At 49.1% G+C, this 16677-nt stretch overlaps 1 protein-coding gene across 1 annotated transcript in view; it reads right to left on the bottom strand.

Annotated features, from left to right (window-relative positions):
• LOC106808846 (TATA-binding protein-associated factor 2N-like) overlaps positions 1–5431 on the bottom strand; it is a gene marked incomplete at its 5' end in the record, with an annotated part of 22091 nt that extends 16660 nt beyond the window's left edge. The window contains 2 exons of the mRNA XM_014811733.1: positions 4771–4989; positions 5248–5431. Of these exons, the coding sequence (XP_014667219.1) occupies positions 4771–4989; positions 5248–5431 (403 nt within the window). The remainder of the gene's footprint in view (positions 1–4770; positions 4990–5247) is intronic.
• Between the last annotated feature and the right edge of the window lie 11246 nt (positions 5432–16677).

The following is a 16677-nucleotide window of genomic DNA, read 5'->3' as shown; positions in this document are numbered from 1 at the left end:
AGAATGGGTAAATACGTGGGGGTGGGAGTTTTTTTTGGCCCGCACAGAGGCGTAACTTCAAGAATCGGAGTTATGTATCGGTGTGATTCCATAGGCTACTGACATTGAAGAAATGAATTTATGCTGAGACGGGTAGATTCCCGCAACCACAGTGCGTACAATTGCAGGACGACGAAGAGATGGGTCACAAATCACTTAGAGACAATACCATGTAAGTACAGAGCCAGAGTCTACGAGAAGACAATAACTGCACTGCCACTCAGTCGCGTGACGAGTTACCATCAACACTTGAAACCTGAACTGACGTGGTGAAGATGTGATCTTTTGTCATGAATGCAAAAGTCGCCATATAATGATGTCACGTCATGAAGCTGTCCGGAGAACCAGTTCGAAGTTATGGAAGCGTACAGGAAACAGCCTGTACGATTTAGTGCTATGTGTAAGAATCCATAAACCGGTGCGTAGATTCAATAGAGTGTTATGATAATTGTTTAGTACTACTGTTCAAGTTGCTCGTTGTAATAGTTATGAATCTAAGTACAAATCTTGTAAGGGAGGGAGATGGTAAGATACTGGAAACGTTAAGTAATGTTTTTTTTGTGACGCTCAAGAGCGGCGCACTAGTGAGAGGAGGACTTATGCGGGACTATAGCTGTACACGCTCCTTAGTGTACCAGAGGTCTTAGTGTGATTTAAGTTTATTTGAAATATATATGTAAACAGCAGACAAGATGGGTAGAATCTGGTATTCGAATGTCTCAAGAGATCAAGCAGATGATATAAACACTTGTATTGGTTACTACTTTACAATGTGCGCTGAAATTGTTCCGGACTTCAGATAAATTGGGGAACGAAATTCGACGAAACAAATGTTCGGAGATATCAAAATTTCAGATCTCAGAAACATTGTTCCGCGACAAATGTTCGGTGATTTTTTCAGCGCACCCATTGCCGAACATTTCATGAAATTGCTAAAGATAAGTTTTTGAGCAAAATGTTCGGCAATGTGGGGCTTTTAAAGGAATCCAAGCAGTAGTGGATTTGTTGTCGAGTGTAGGTGTTCGCATGACAGTGGGATTTCAATATGTACCACTATGTTTTTTGGTGACGTTCTAATATTTTCAAGGCACTAAGTTTGTCTTTTTATTTTAGCCAATATTGATATTTGGAATTGGAGACGTTGCACATGTCACGAATAAGGACGCTGCACTTGTATGGGTGAAATCAAATACCATCAGGTTGTTTTCAATTCAGAACTTGTAAAGATACCTGTTTGTAGGTATATACTGTCTTGATTGTGGTCTTGATTTTGCTAGTTATCCTATACAATCATCAGAATAATCGTGACTGTGATGTTTAGGTTGTAGGAATCAATGATGAACTTAAGAAGTAAGCTAGTAACGGACAAGGTACTGTTCCTTGTCGGGGACTGACAAACATACTGCCGACGCTTGTCTGCTGAGATTCACCTCAACGACGACCCTGGCTGAGTGCCGGGATTGGATAGGAGATGACTGTACCATTTGTGAGTATTGTCTGTTATTCCATTAATTAGTGCGATACTTTGTAGAGAAAAGTCGGTTGAGCGTGAAGGGAATAAATACTTAGGTACTACTACGCGCTAGTTAAGGACGTACAACTCTAGTAATAAGTTTAGCAATGGACCTGTCACGCTGCGAGAACCTGCAACCTTTGTTTATATGACTTGCGTATTGACATGATTAGGGCAAATTACATGATGAATGGGTTTGAAAACGCTCCCTCGTAAGCTTTCAAAATACAAATATATAGTAAGTAGTTTCCAAGAGTCCAATGACGGGAACTAGCCTCTAGTACTCTGTTGCACGGTAACAACAGTTTGACGCAAGTCCGCAACGATACGACGGGCTATAGTAACATATAGAGTAACTGGAGTGGACTACTTGTGCAAAACAGAGTGAAGTTGTCTAGATTATTATGTAATTTTAACTAGAATTTAAACAATATCGAAGGATAGAATATTCGTGACGAGCATCGGACACCTGATTCGTATGCTCGCAATAAATTGTCCCCGAGACAGTTGTTAGCATGGCGATGACGTGTTCAATGTTGCATGTCGCAGCGCACCTGCACGGAGTGCGTATGATAGTAAGTTAAGAGCGACCGAAGGGGCCGAGTCTTATATTTTAAATTAATTTTGAAATCTAGGATGCTCTACTAATGCTATTGTACTTTAGAATTTTTCCGACTTAATTTGTATGACCTTTAGGCTGGGGGACGTAGGGTATTGCTAAGGCCTCAGCCCTATAGGCATTAAGTGACGCCTAGCTGAATACATGCGTTTGCGGGCATATTGTGGGTTATACAGCAAAGTTAGATATAGTTTTTGTAATAATATATACGCGAAAAGAACGACGCGTATAATAAGGAGACGAAAATCAGTTTATGTTAGATTAGGAGTTAGGTGGATGGGAATTTAGTATATATGGTTTAGTGTTAGAGATGTCAAGGGGCCAGTGTTTAGGGGTATAGGCGCTCCCCTTTAACTGCATATATATTAAAATTTATGCTAATACAAACAAATGAACCAGCATGCAGAGTGCGCACACAACGCATGGTCGAACGAATAGCCATGGTCACGAACAGATGTCCCAAATGTCGACGAACGGAATATGCCACGTATTTACATTCGGCAGGATATTTGGAGTATATAGTCGCGTATCACAAGGTCATTGGTTTCTGGCTCGAATGCAAATGGGACTACACTTTGCGTTTTGGGGATAAAATTTTTGGATCAGCAGGTGGAGCATTTCGAATTAGATTAATCTATGGCAGAATGTACTAACTACCACTGCGGGCAGCGTTCCGAGGCTATTAGTACTAGAGCTACTGCAGTTCGGCACTGGTCACACGTGCCAGGGGCGGGAATCAGGGACTTGAGCTAGCAGATTTTTCCAGATTTTTTTAGTGGACATCCAATAAAAAGGGGGACACACCCCCACACCAAAGCATATGGCCGGGAAGGGCTAGGGGGCCGGCTCCCAGGGATAATTCAAAATTTCAATGGCAAACCGGGGAGGATCACTATATATTGCCACATGGATATTACCCATAGTTGTTCAATTTTGTGTGGTTTGGGCGGTGTTTTAAAATTGTCTAAGCGGGCGCGCGGCAGATACTACTACAGCATCGGGAGCAAAAGTAGCCGCCTTTACAAGCTAAATCCGCAATAAGCCCTCGGGATCGTTAAGTCAGCCACCGCAGCCCGCCAGTGGCCACCCTACGCGTGCCCCCTTCCATTCCTCCACTCTTTGCCTCAAATTGTGTGCAGAAGACCTGCGAAGAGATATATGCGGGGGTAGGGGTGCAGGGTGGACTCTTTCACTTGTGTAGCAAATAGGAGGTGGGATATTATGCTTGTGGTATGCAATAGGGGTGTATTAATTCATCTGTGTCGAATGCATATAAGGGTAGGTTTTCAAATGTGACAGGTTCCGACTAGGGCGGCTTTTGTTCTTAGGTGAGGTAACGAATGGAGTAATACCCGGCATATATAGTTGCCCCACCCCCCCCCCCCGGGTTCACACTGCGGCACCCTGCAAATGAGATCACATTTGAGTCACAAAAATTTAGTCAAGGCGCAATTAGCTAAAACCATATGGAATTTTATTTCGTGGCTTCATTTTTGCCTGGGCGGGTTTTGTTAGGCTAGTTACTAGATTAGCTGTTAACATTGAACTGCTGCTTGGGCTGATTATGAGTGCCGATCCAATCGGGGGGCTAGTGCGAGGTGCGGGCGGTGCGCCAACTTATCTCCGTATTTAGTAGGTATTAGTTCTGTTGGGGGTTAGGCAGTGAGATGCTTAGCATTTGAATATGTCTTAAAAGTTATAGGCGCCGCGGATACGTTAAATTGAAACTCTAACGTATGCGGTTGCAATAGAGTGGATACTTGCCGGCGGTATTTTTTTGGTGGACAAGATGGGTGCGGGAGGTTGTGCGCGGAGGAGGTTGGGAGACGGCCGATTGTCTTGGCCGCGTTGCGCGGAGTCGCCCGCCAGGGCACACACACACACACACACACACACTAACTATATACTACATAGTATATATATATATATATATATATATATATATATACACACCCCGTACAGACTGCAAATTTGATATGATATCAAACTGGTGCGGGTCAGGCGCGCGTCAAATTTTTGCAGTGTATACACACTATCCCGCTCCTAATACGCGCTGGCCCGCACCAATTTGGCCCCGCAAATGAAGGAGGGCCAGGCCCGGGATAACTTAGCCCGAACCAAGATAGCCCGCCTGTGTGTGCGTGTCTGTACGCAACACGCGTGCCAAATCCAGTGCTGTCTCACAATACGTATGCGCATAGCCTTATTAAGGTCACGTAAAAGTACAATATCTGTCTGCGTGATGACGTGGCAAGCTGAACTAACCATATACACAGTCAACCCGTGACTCATTTGATGTAGGATAAAATTTGCAGTATGTATGCTACGATTTGGCGCGCGCCTGACCCGCACCGGTTTGATGTGGGATCAAATTTTGCAGTCTGTACGGGGTATAAATAAATAAATGAAAATAAATAAATATATATATATATTATATAAGACTCAAGACCGTGCACATGACAAAGCCTCCCCAAGGGATATTATTACTCCTATATGAATTCAAAATCATTGTTAAAGCGCCCAGTACCGACGAAGTCACCGCGGCTGTTAGCTCGATTGATTTGACTAATTCTAATTATACGACTGTTGTTGGTATTACCTCCACGTCCGGAGCCGTACCCTCCACGGCCGTGTCCACCGCCATAGCCCGAGCGTCCTCGGCCGTGTCCGTAGCCTCCACGTCCGTGACCATAACCCCCACGTCCGTGCCCGTAGCCGCCACGTCCGCGTCCGTAGCCCCCACGTCCGTGGTCATCACCATAGCCTTTGTGGTCATCACCATAGCCTTTGTGGTCATCTCCGTAACCTTTGTGGTCATCTCCGTAACCACCGTCGCCGTAGCCTCCACGTCCGTGACCATAACCCCCACGCCCGCGCCCGTAGCCCCCACGTCCGTGCCCGTAGCCCCCACGACCGTGGTCATCTCCGTAACCTTTGTGGTCATCTCCGTAACCCTTGTGGTCAACTCCGTAACCTTTTTGCCCGTAACCCCCCCGTCCGTGGTCATCTCCATAGCCCTTGTGGTCATCATACGGCCACAAAGGTTACGGAGATGACCACAAAGGTTACGGGCCACCACGTCCGTGGTCATCACCATAGCCTTTGTGGTCATCTCCGTAACCTTTGTGGTCATCACCGTAACCTTTGTGGTCATTTCCGTAACCTTTGTGGTCATCTCCGTAACCTTTGTGGTCATCTCCGTAACCTTTGTGGTCATCTCCGTAACCACCGCCGCCGTAGCCTCCACGTCCGTGACCATAACCCCCACGTCCGCGTCCGTAGCCCCCACGTCCGCGTCCGTAGCCCCCACGTCCATGGTCATCTCCGTAGCCTTTGTGGTCATCTCCATAGCCCCCATGCCCACGCCCGTAACCTCCTCGTCCGCGGCCATACCCAATGGCCATTCCGTGTGCAAGGTGAAATGCCTATGGGTAGAGAACGTTTGCAGTTCGTTATTAAAACATTACCAATGTTAATGCAACAATGACTTGTAGGCAACCGCTCCTTATTCAATGAACTGGTGAAGTATTTTAGATGCGAATTGCCTAATCGAACCTGATTTATACTTTTACTACTACGTAAATCTTGTACGTAGTGCTGACTTACCACCGACAATAAAATTAATAGAACTAGGCTGCTTCTCTGTGTGACAAACATCCTGCTTCAGTTAGTATCTCTTGTTGCACCTAAATCGATACTGGTGTGGACTGAAATAATACAAATGTATCCTTATTAGTTTGTTTACAAACTGATTACCTCAATCTAGCAAAATTTACCGCACGATACCTTTATCCATACATCCATCCATCCATCTCTCTGTCCGTTCGTCTGTCAGTCCGACCGCCATCCATCCATCCACACATCCATCTGTCCGTCCGTCTTCGTCCGTCCGTCCGTCCGTCCGTCCGTCCGCCCGTCAATCCATCCATCCATCCATCCGTTCATATATCCATCCACCCGTCATCCATCCATCCGTCCATCCATCCATCTATACACCCGTCCGTCCGGCTATCCAACCATGCACACACTCGCACGCGCGCACATACACGCGCTTACACACGCTCGCGTGCGCGCATGCACGTACTCAATCAAGCCCTCCCGCCCATCGGTACACACATGCACGCACACATCAGCACATTAAGACATAATAGAAAAAATACAATGATAAAAACAGTAGCATTGCCTACTCTGTGTGTCTCTCTCTTTCGCTCTCTCGCTCTCTCGCTCTCTCTCTCTCTCTCTCTCTCTCTCTCTCGCTCTCTCTCGCTCTCTCTCTCTCTCGCTCTCTCTCTCTCTCTCTCTCTCTCTCTCTCTCTCTCTCTCTTTCTCTCTCTCTCTGTCATTCTCTCTCTCTCTCTCTCTCGTCTCTCCTCTCTATGTTGTTCTATCTCTCGTTCGATCGCTGTCTCGCGGCCCTCTCTTCGGCTCACGCTTTCTGTCCATCAGCGACTTCGTACCTTCTTAACTAGCTGGGCGTCCTCTGCGCCTGCCGCTCAACGACTGCAGTTTTATGGCAGGTGAACTCTGGTCGCAGGGATTTTATACGGACCACTACTCATTGCGCCACCCGCATTTGCTATTAATTAGGACACATTAATTAGAAGTAAACAGAGCTGAAAACGCTGCTTAAACCTCACTGACACAGTATTGAATTTGGAGAGTACGATACGCCGCCAGGCGCATGTGGGCGTCAGCAGGTTAAAGAACGGTAATTGGGAGTCGTCTATTTGCCCTGTTCCGTGAGGTCGCCGCGGCCAGCAAGCTGCATAGACGTGCTATTTGTTTAGAGCCAGCTTACGCCAACACGTTTCCGCCGCTCGACGTGTGACGCACGCCGTGTTAGACGCCCGTAATTGGTGGATGGCTGCAAGTACTAACGTCAACGGACGTGACTTGCCGTTCTGTCCCGAGGTGGCTCGCTCGATTAGAAACTAGCATCGCAAAATTCGAGATTTGCGTTAGCCTAATATGCCATGGAGTTAAATCGATCTCCGCCATCCAAGGTGCTAGCAGGCCTATGTGGCGGCCGTAGAGTAGGATCGTCACACAGACATCATAATATGTAATTAGATTTTATTTGACATGTCAGAGAGGCGTCTTGCACAGACGAAACATGGAACGAGAAGGCGCTCGCCGTAGCTTCTGCCCTTGCCAGCTAGCCCCGTGAGCTACTACAGCGCTTGCCAATGTTCATCTGTGTCTATCGTATTACTATATTAGTGGTATCTTCGGCATAATTTTCGCAGGAAACGATTGCCTATCGCTGTACAAATAACGATATAATTTGCTGGATAAATGGGGTTCTATTTGAAGTAGTGTTCAACGTTATTCACGCCAGCAGCGGACATCCAATCATTATTTTAAACGAGAACATCGGGGTTCGCTTTAATGTCCTACTGCTAACGCTGATCAGTATTGGTGGTCCCATTCTTCTGAGAGCGTAAATTGTTTAACAATATGCATTTCAATTAGCTTCAGGGAAGTTAGTCCCAGTTCCCATCTATTTTCGTAATAAGGAACTATCTAACTAGGCCAAGCCAGTTACCGAGTTCCCAGTTCCAGTTCTTAGGCGAATAAGAACTAGTAACTTATGCAAAGCCAGTACGAGTTCCCAGTTTCAGTTCCTTACAGATAAAGCACTAGTAACGTAGCCAAAAGCACGTTACCATGCAGTTCCCAGTTCGAAATGCAACATTGAATTGGGAAACTGGAACTAAGGCAGCAAAATACTTACTTACGTTACTTATTCGGCCAAATCAACTCTTCTGCCACACATTTATTCGAAGCTTGTATATTTCGAACTCGGTAACTGGATTAATAGCTGGGTATCGGACTAACTGTTAAACTGATTACATAAATGGTGTATTTTGCCTAGTTACCAAGTTGCCAATTCATGTTGCTTTCGAACTCGGGACTGGAACTGCTTGCCTTATTACTAGTTCGAGGGGGTAGATTCATCAAGGTGCGTACGCAAAATAATTTTGCGTAAATCTTGTGTAAGCAATCGACGTTGCCTTAGTTGCGATTTATCAACAGCAGCTATTTTAGTAAATTGGCGTACTGATTTCGCCGTACCAACGCGAGGCCGTTTTAAGGTACGATTCATCAAGCTAATAATTTACCTTAAACCTTTGGCGTAAGCTCTACACGAGCTATGGACGGATATGCGCGTAAACACTCGAAAATTTCCTGCAGGTGTTTTCCACATCCGCAAGCAGGGTGCATTATTATTGACGAAAACATTATAAAAATACTACTCGAACAAAAACAAAATAAATAATTACCATACTACACAGACAGTGCGCGCGCCTTTGACCGCTCTTTTGTCATAGCTAGCCATCTGTTTCTGTTATAATAGCGAAGTTCGTAGTTAAGCCGTGTACGTTGTACACGCGGGGCACGCACTGTGTACGTGCACACGCAGCGCACTTGTACGTGCCACAACGCACGTACGTGTACGGTGCAGCTTACGCACACGTGCATCAAGCACGCATCGCACGCACGTGTAATCGTGCACACGCCACGCCACGCCCGTGTTACGGTACACACGCACGCACGCACCGTGTACGGTCGCACGCACGCACTCACGTTACGCACAGCACGCACGGCAGCACTGACAATGCACGCACACGGCACGCACGCACGCGCCCTATGCTACGTAACACACGCCCGCACGCAACGTGTACGTGCACACTCAACGCACGCACGCCACGTATACGTGAACCATGCACGCTACGCACTACACGATGTACTGTGCACACGCACGCCAGGGGACGCACATGTATGTACACACGCAGCGCGCGCACACACGCGCACGCACGCCACGTGTACGTACACACGCGACGCACGCACGTCACGTGTACGTGTACACGCACACAGCACGCACAGCACGCATGTACGTGCCACACGTACGCACGCGCCGTTGTACGTAAAACACACACGAACACAGACACTGCACGCACGTGTACGTGACAGTCGCACGCCACGCTGGTAACGTGCGCACACGCACGTCCCGTGTAACGTGCAGCAGCTACTACGGCACCACGCACGCCGTGCACATGCACGCACCCACGGCCGTGTACTGCAACGCATGCACTGCGCGCCCGTGTACGTCGCAAACGCACGCACGCACGCACCGTGTATCGTGCACACGGCAACCGCACGCCTGTGTAAGTACACACGCACGCACGTGTACGTACACACGCACGCACGCTTCTGTACGCTACACACGCACTCACGCACGCGTGTACCTGTTACACACACACGCACCACGTGCACTGCCCACGGCACGCACACCGACACGTGTACGGTGCACAGCCCGACCACACACCGCACGCACGGTACGTACCACACGCACGCACGCACGTGTACGTGGTGGCTGCTTTCATGAGTGTTGAACGCAATCATAAAACGAAAATGAGGAACACTATCACATCCCCAGCACTCATGTAGACAGACGAGACGACTAGACGAGCCATATGGTTTAAATACAAAGAGAGCGTCTGTTCGGTTCTATGGTATGTGGTCGCACAGTGTGATGCGTTTATGCTATGGCAGCACCCCTCCACAGCCACAGCCACCCGATCGGCGAGTGGGTTTACACTGGAATGTCATCAACATTTGCCGTACGCCAGGCTACGCTGCGTTGATGAATCGCACGCTACGAGCTTGCTTACGTACTCGTTAGAAACTCCGTGTACGCATAACTTTAGCAACGTTGCATGAATCCGGCCCTGCAGGGCGTAGCCAGAGATTTTCAAAGTTGTAGGCACGACTATCTGCAGCGCAGCGCCACCATCGGTTTAGCGGCGGAGGCTCGGACAAGAAAATTTTGGTTTTAACAAACCCCCCAGATGCCGGAAACGCCCTTCCCGGTGTTCATTCTGGTTTACGCGCGTGACCTCTTGCCTTACTTCTAGACACCTATTCAATTTCACTTTTAAACACCAAAAAAATACAAAACGACGTTACAATAGCTGTTACGGAACGAGTTCAATAATGTTAAAAAAGACGACAAGATCGGATCCTAGCTTTTCGGCGGGTATAAGTGTTTGAATGAAACGGCACGCGATTAGAATGACAGCCTAGAGGACACAGAGAATAGCGTAGTCACCTAATTTAGCCACTATTCTGCGACGTCATTCTCAATAGTTAGTCTCTTACCTAGACTCCTTAAACTTGTATCAGCAAGCTTATGATTTTGAATTAGGCTGTGTAAAAAAAAAGATAACTGTGCCAAAAAAGTGTAGGCCGCGGCCTACAGGCTAGCATACTGGTACGCTCCCCAGGGGCCGGATTCATCAAGTTGCGTAAGTCTATGGCGTACATCCGGAGTTTCTACGGAAGTACGTACGCAAAGCTCGTAGGTGCGATTCATCAAGCAGCGTGCACCTGCGTACACAACCAAGTTGATGAATTCCAGTGTAACACCTCACATACGATCGTGGCTGCTGGCGTGGAGGGCTGTGGCTAGCATAAAACAAATCACACTGTGCGACACATACCAATGGATACCGGACACAGACGCCTCTTGTATTTAAAACCATCATGGCTGTCTACGTCGTCTCGTCGTCTACTATGAGTGCTGGGGAATGTGATAGTGTCTCATTTCGTTTGTATGATTGCGTTCAAACACTCCATGAAAGTCAGCACACGTACAACGTGCGTGCGTGCGTGTGTACGTACCACGTGCGGTTCGCGTGTGTGCCGTGGTGCACGTACACGGTGGTGGCTGTCGTGCGTGCATGTGCACGTGTCGCCGCCATGTCGTGTGTGCAGTAGCGCTGCGTGAGTGCGTGTGTACGTACACAGGCCGTGCGTGGCGTGTGACGACACGGTGCTGCGTGTGTACTACACAGGCCGCCGTGCGTGGCGGACGTACACGTGCCGTCGTGCGGTGTCGTTTGCACGCACACGGCGCGCGGCGTGGTGTGCACGCTACGATCGGGCCGTGCGTGCGTGCTTGTGCACGTGCGTGCGTGTGTGTGCACGTAACACGTCACGTGCGTGTGCACCGTACACGTGCGTGCTTCGTGCACGTACACGTGCGTGCGTGCGTGTGTAGGTACACGTGCGTGCGTGCGGTGCTACGTACAGCGGGCGCTGCGTACGTTGGACGTACATCGTGCGTGCGTGCTTGTGCGAGTTACACGTACACGTGTCCGTGAGTGCGTGCGTGTACGTACACGCCCCCCTTCGCGTGGCGTGCGTGTTGACGTGCGTGCGTGTGTAACGTTACATGGGCGCGCGTGGCGTGCGTGCGTGCGTTGCATGTGCACGTGCGTGCGTGCTGTGCTGTGCACGTAGCACGACCTGTGCGTGTGCACGTACCACGTGCGTGGCGTGCGTGTGACGTGACACGGGCGTGCCGTGCGTGTGCACGCTACACGTGCGTGCCGTGCGTGCTTAGTCGCACGGTGCCGTTGTGCACGTACACTTGCTCAGACGTGCGTGTGCAAGCGTAACAGTGCGTGCGTGTGCACGTAGCACGTGTCGTTGCGGTGACACGTACACGGCTAACTACGAACTACTGCGATTAACGAAAGAACAGAGCCTAGCTTATGACAAAAGAAGCGCTCAAATGGCGCCGCCTGTCTGTGTTAGTATGCGTAGTTTATTATTTATTTATTTTTAGTTGAGTGAGTACATTTTATCATGTTTTCTTCCAATAAATAATGCATGCTGCGCGGTATGCTGGGAAACACACTGCGGAAATTTCGACGCTGGTTTTACGGCACCTCGTCAGCTCGCTGTAGAGTTACGCCAAAGGTTTACGTAATTTTAGCTTTGATGAATCGCACCTAAAACGGCCTCGCTTGCGTACGCGAAATCGTACGCAAATTTACTAAATAGCTGTGTTGATGAATCGCAACTAAGCAACGTCGATTGCGTACACAAGATTTACGCAAAATATTTTGCGTACGCAGCTTGATGAATCTACCCCTAAATTATTATTCGAATAAGGAACTGGGGAACTGGTAACTAGGCAAAATAGTTACTATAGTTACTTATTCGGCCAAATTGTAATTAACTGCTTTGCCTAGTTACTAGTTCCTTAGTTGAATAAGAAACTGGGAACTGGGAAGTGCATGGGCGCTAACTTCACTGACCCATTTCAATTAATATATATATATTCTGCTTGACACACGTGTCATGTTGCACACGTATCGCCATCTATTGGCTAATCTAAATTTCATTAGTGTTCCCTCAGTGAGAGCGCCCCACCATCATCAAATGGAGTCATCTGGGCTTATTTTTCAAGTCAAACTATTGCGAGGAGTATTGACCCTCCACTTTAAAAGTACAATTTAAACGAAATTTCATTTTGGTAGGAAGTTAGTGGGTATGCGCGAACATGTGTCTCCTACTACAGTACAGCGAAATTTGATGCCGCTGGAATACATGACGATTAAAGTGACGGGTAGGTATATGCTCTCCGCATTAAAAGTATAATTTTAACAAAATACTATATCATTTATTTATTACAGGCTGTTGTACATACAACACTATCTATTATGTAGTAGGTCATACATATATCACCATCCATTAGATTAGACAATTGTAATTTCATTACTGCGCATTATCAACCAGGGCACCTATTAGTATTAACGGTGGGGTTTATTTCTGATATCCAACTCCAGCGACGAAAATTTGCTCTCAATTTTAATTCTAACAAATTATTTGTTAAGGAAGATACTGCAAATGTGTGTACACTTGTCTCGAACTATGGTACAGCAAAATTTTGTGTTGCTGAAAAACTTATAATTATTAAAGTGACGGGTGCACACGTGCTCTCAAATTTAAAGTATAATTTCAACGAAATGCTTTTTCATTCATTTAAGAGAGGCTGCTGTATATACAATACTATATGTCAAATAGCACGTGCGCATATCGCCATCGGAAATATATATAATACACATATATAATAAAGTATAATTTGACCGAGATTATATAAAAATATCATAATAAAGGTTGATCATACATCTCCATAATATTACCTCTAGCACAATATAATGGCTAATATAACTTTCATTATTATTACTTCAGCGACGACACCCAATCATCGCGCGAGCGTGTGTGTCACTGTGTGTGTGTGTAGATGGGAGTGTAGTGTGGTGAGAGAGAAGAGAGGAGTGATGAGTGTGTTGTGTGCTGGTGTGTGATGTGGACTCTCCATTGTGGTGGTGTGTGTATTGTGTGTGTTGTAGTGTGGCGTTGGTGTGATGTGTGTGTGTGAGGCGATAGATTGTGTGGGAGAATGTGTGTGTGTAGTGTGTGTGTGGAGAGTGTGTGTTTGTGTAGAGTGTGTGTGTGTGTGTTGGTGGGGGGGGTGGGGAGGGGGGTGATGTGTGGTGATGGTGTTGTGTCTGTGTGTGTAGGGTTGTGTGTGATGTGTGTGTGGGAGGGGGGTGGTAATGTGGAGGGGAGAGAAGAGAGAGAGAGAATTATGTGGTAGTGTGGAGAGAGAGAGAGCCAGAAGACGATGTGTGTGGTAGGATAGCGTAGTGATGGTGTGTTGAGAGGAAGAGGAGTGGTGTGTGTGTGATGGTGGATGGTAGTGTGTGTGTGTGGTGCTGGATGTGGACGTGTGGTGTAGAGTGTGTTATAATATTATATATATATTAATATATCAATGAATTTATATATATATGAGGAGAGGAAGAGGAGGCGAAATATATTGGAAAATAGAATGTAGGACCTGAATGTCCAGATTGCTGTTGTGGAGACTGAACATAAATGATAAAATCATAAACCAGGTTTTCCTTTTATTTTCGCTGTTTAAATTGTAAATATAATCTTAATTAGTTCTTAAATTTTTTATAAGTTATGTAATTCGTTTTCAGGAGGAGCGACTTTTCGTAAATGATAATAGTTCTCGAAGCGAGGGAGAACGAATGCAGAACGAGGCGGCAGCCGAATTAGACGCCGATTGTCCACATTGGGATCAGGCATGATTAAATCGCTGATTTATAAATCAAGTTATGCTTGCTTGGTGCTCTGGGTCACACGCACACGACGACATACGCACACCGCACACGCAGGAAGGGGGAGAAGGGAAGGAAAGGTGGAGTGAGAAGGAGCAGGGAGGAAGAGGAAGCTGGATGGAGAGAGAGGAGGAACAGGGAGGAGGAGAAAGGGAGAGAGGAGCAGAGTAGTGTGAGAAGAGAGGGGAGGAACTAGTGAAGTGAAAGGAGGAGGAGGGGAGAGCAGCAGAGAAGGCAGGAGAAGGAGGTCGGTGGAGGGGGAGAGGTGGTGAGAGAGCAGGAGGGTAGCAGCTGGGTGCGGAGAAGGAGAAGGGCGGAAGAAGGCGAGGGGAAATGGGGCAGGAGGCTAGGTGGAGGGGGAGGGGGAAGAAGGGGGGAGGGGAGGAAGGGGAATAAGGAGGGACGAGGAGAGAGGAAGTGAAGCTGAGGATTGTTAGGAGGCGGCAGAAGGGAGAAGGTTGTGCTGCGGAGGAGCGGGGAGAAGCTGGGTGTGGGAAGGAAGGAAGGGGGAGAAGGAGAGGGTGGTGGAGAAAGGAGGAGGGGAGAGTGTGTAGGGGGGGAAGGGAGGAGGGGCGGAGCTGGTGGGAGGAGCGAGGGGGAGAAGGGAATAAGCTGGGTGAGGAAGGAGGAAGGGGGGGAGAAGTCGGGGGTGGCGACGGGAGGAAGGGGAGAGAGGAGGGGGAGAAGGGGAGCTAGGTGGGGGAATAGAGGAGAGAGGAGAGAGCGGAAGGGAGAAGCTGGTGGAGAGAGGAGGGGGAGAAGCTGCGTGGGGAAGGAGGAGGGGAAAAGGGGAAGGAATGAAGGGACCAAGAGGTGGATGAGATTGAGGAGAGCAGAGCGAGATGAGGAGAGAGAGGGAAAGACTGGTGGGGGTGAAAGGAGGAAGGAGAAAGGCTGAGTGGGTAGGAGGAGGGAGAGGAAAGGAGGGGGAGAGGGAGAGGTCGGGATGGAGCGAGAGGGAGGGGGAGGAGGAGAAGGAGAAGTGTGGTGAGAGGGGAGGAGAGGAGGAGATGAGAGGAGAGGAGAGAGAGAAGAAAAGGAGTGAGTAGATAGGAGGAAGAAGGCGAGAAGTGGGGTGGGGGGGAGAAAGCAGAGCGAGAGAGGAGGACGAGAGGGGAGAGAGAGAGAGAGATGGAGAGAGAAAGTGGGTGCTGAAGAAGGATCGAGGAGGGGATGAGAGTAGATGTGAGCGGGGAAGAGCTGGCGTGGAGAAGGGGATGGAGGGTAAAGAAGGAGGGGAGAACCGGGCGTGCGTGGAGGAGACGAGGGGTGGGATACTGGGAGATAAAGCTGGTGCGAGAAGGAGGAGGGGAGAGCCGGGTGGTGGAGTAACAGGAGAAAGTGGAGGAGAAGGAGGGTCGCTAGAGCAGGAGTGGGGAGGTAGGAGGGGTGGGAAGGTAGGAAGCGTGGCTAGGGAGAGAGGGAGAGGAGGCCAGTTGTCGCAGGGGTCGTACGTGAGACGCAGGGCCTAGGGGGGGAGGTGAGAAGAGATGATTGTTCAGAACAGGAGGAGAGATGGAAAGGAGAACGTCAAGGGGTGCGAGATGATGCGAGCAGAGAGGAGAGAAAGGGAGAGGGGAATGGCTGGAGGGTGGAGGAAGGAAGGGGGCAGGGGAGAGGCTGGGTGTGGAGGGAGCCGGAGAGAAGGGAGAGGATAGGAGCAGGAAGGGGGCTAGTAAGGGTGTGGGAGAGGGAGGGCAGGAGGAGGTGGGGCCGTGGGAGAGAAGAGGAGGGGGTGGGGAGGATGGGGCAGGGAAGATGAGCCGAGGGAGGGTGGAGGGAGTCGGGAGGTGGAGGGAGGGAGAGGGGGGCGAAGGGGGAGGTGCGGCGTGGAGTGCAGAAGTAAGGGAGATCAGCGGTAGAAAGTGGGCGATGGAGGAGAGGATGGAGATGAGACGAGGGAGGAAGAGTGAGGGGGGAGAGGGGCCTGGTGGGAAGGAGGAGGTGGGAGAAGGAGGGTATAAGAAGGGGGCGAGGAGGCTGGGTGGAGAGGAGGGGAGAAGGCGAGAGGTTGCTGAAAGAGGGAGAGAAGTGGTGGGAAGGAGGAAGGGGAGAAGGGAGAAGGTGGTGGAGAAGGAGAGGAGAAGCTGGTGATGAGAAGGTAGGCGGGAGAAGGAGGAGTGTGGAGAAGGACGCTGGTCGGAAGGGATGGGAGAGGAGTGGTGGAGGAAGGAGGAGAGGGAGAAGCTGGTGGGACGGAGGGAGGGGGAGAAGGACGACCGAACTAGTGTTGGTGGAAGGAGGAGCGGATGGGGGAGAAGATGGAGGAGAGAGGGAATGGAGGAGAACGGTGTAGTGTGGAGTGATTGCGTTGTGGGAGTAAGAAGAGGGAAGAAGCTAGGGAAGGTGGTGCAGAGAAGGAGGAGGGGAGAAGCTTGGTTGCGTGGAAATGGATAGGGGAGGAAACAGGGGGGTGGCAAGATTATTGTAGTTGTATGGCTAGAGAAGGGTTCGAGGTTGGAGACCGACGGGAAGGGCCAGAGGAGAGGAGGAGAAAGGCAAGGAGGAGAGGTGAGAGAAAC

The sequence above is a fragment of the Priapulus caudatus genome, unplaced genomic scaffold (assembly GCF_000485595.1).
Source record: "Priapulus caudatus unplaced genomic scaffold, Priapulus_caudatus-5.0.1 Scaffold309, whole genome shotgun sequence".
In the NCBI taxonomy this organism is placed as follows: Eukaryota; Metazoa; Priapulida; class Priapulimorpha; order Priapulimorphida; family Priapulidae; genus Priapulus; species Priapulus caudatus.
The sequence above is the reverse complement of the archived record's forward strand: the minus strand, read 5'-3'. Positions and strand labels throughout refer to the sequence as shown.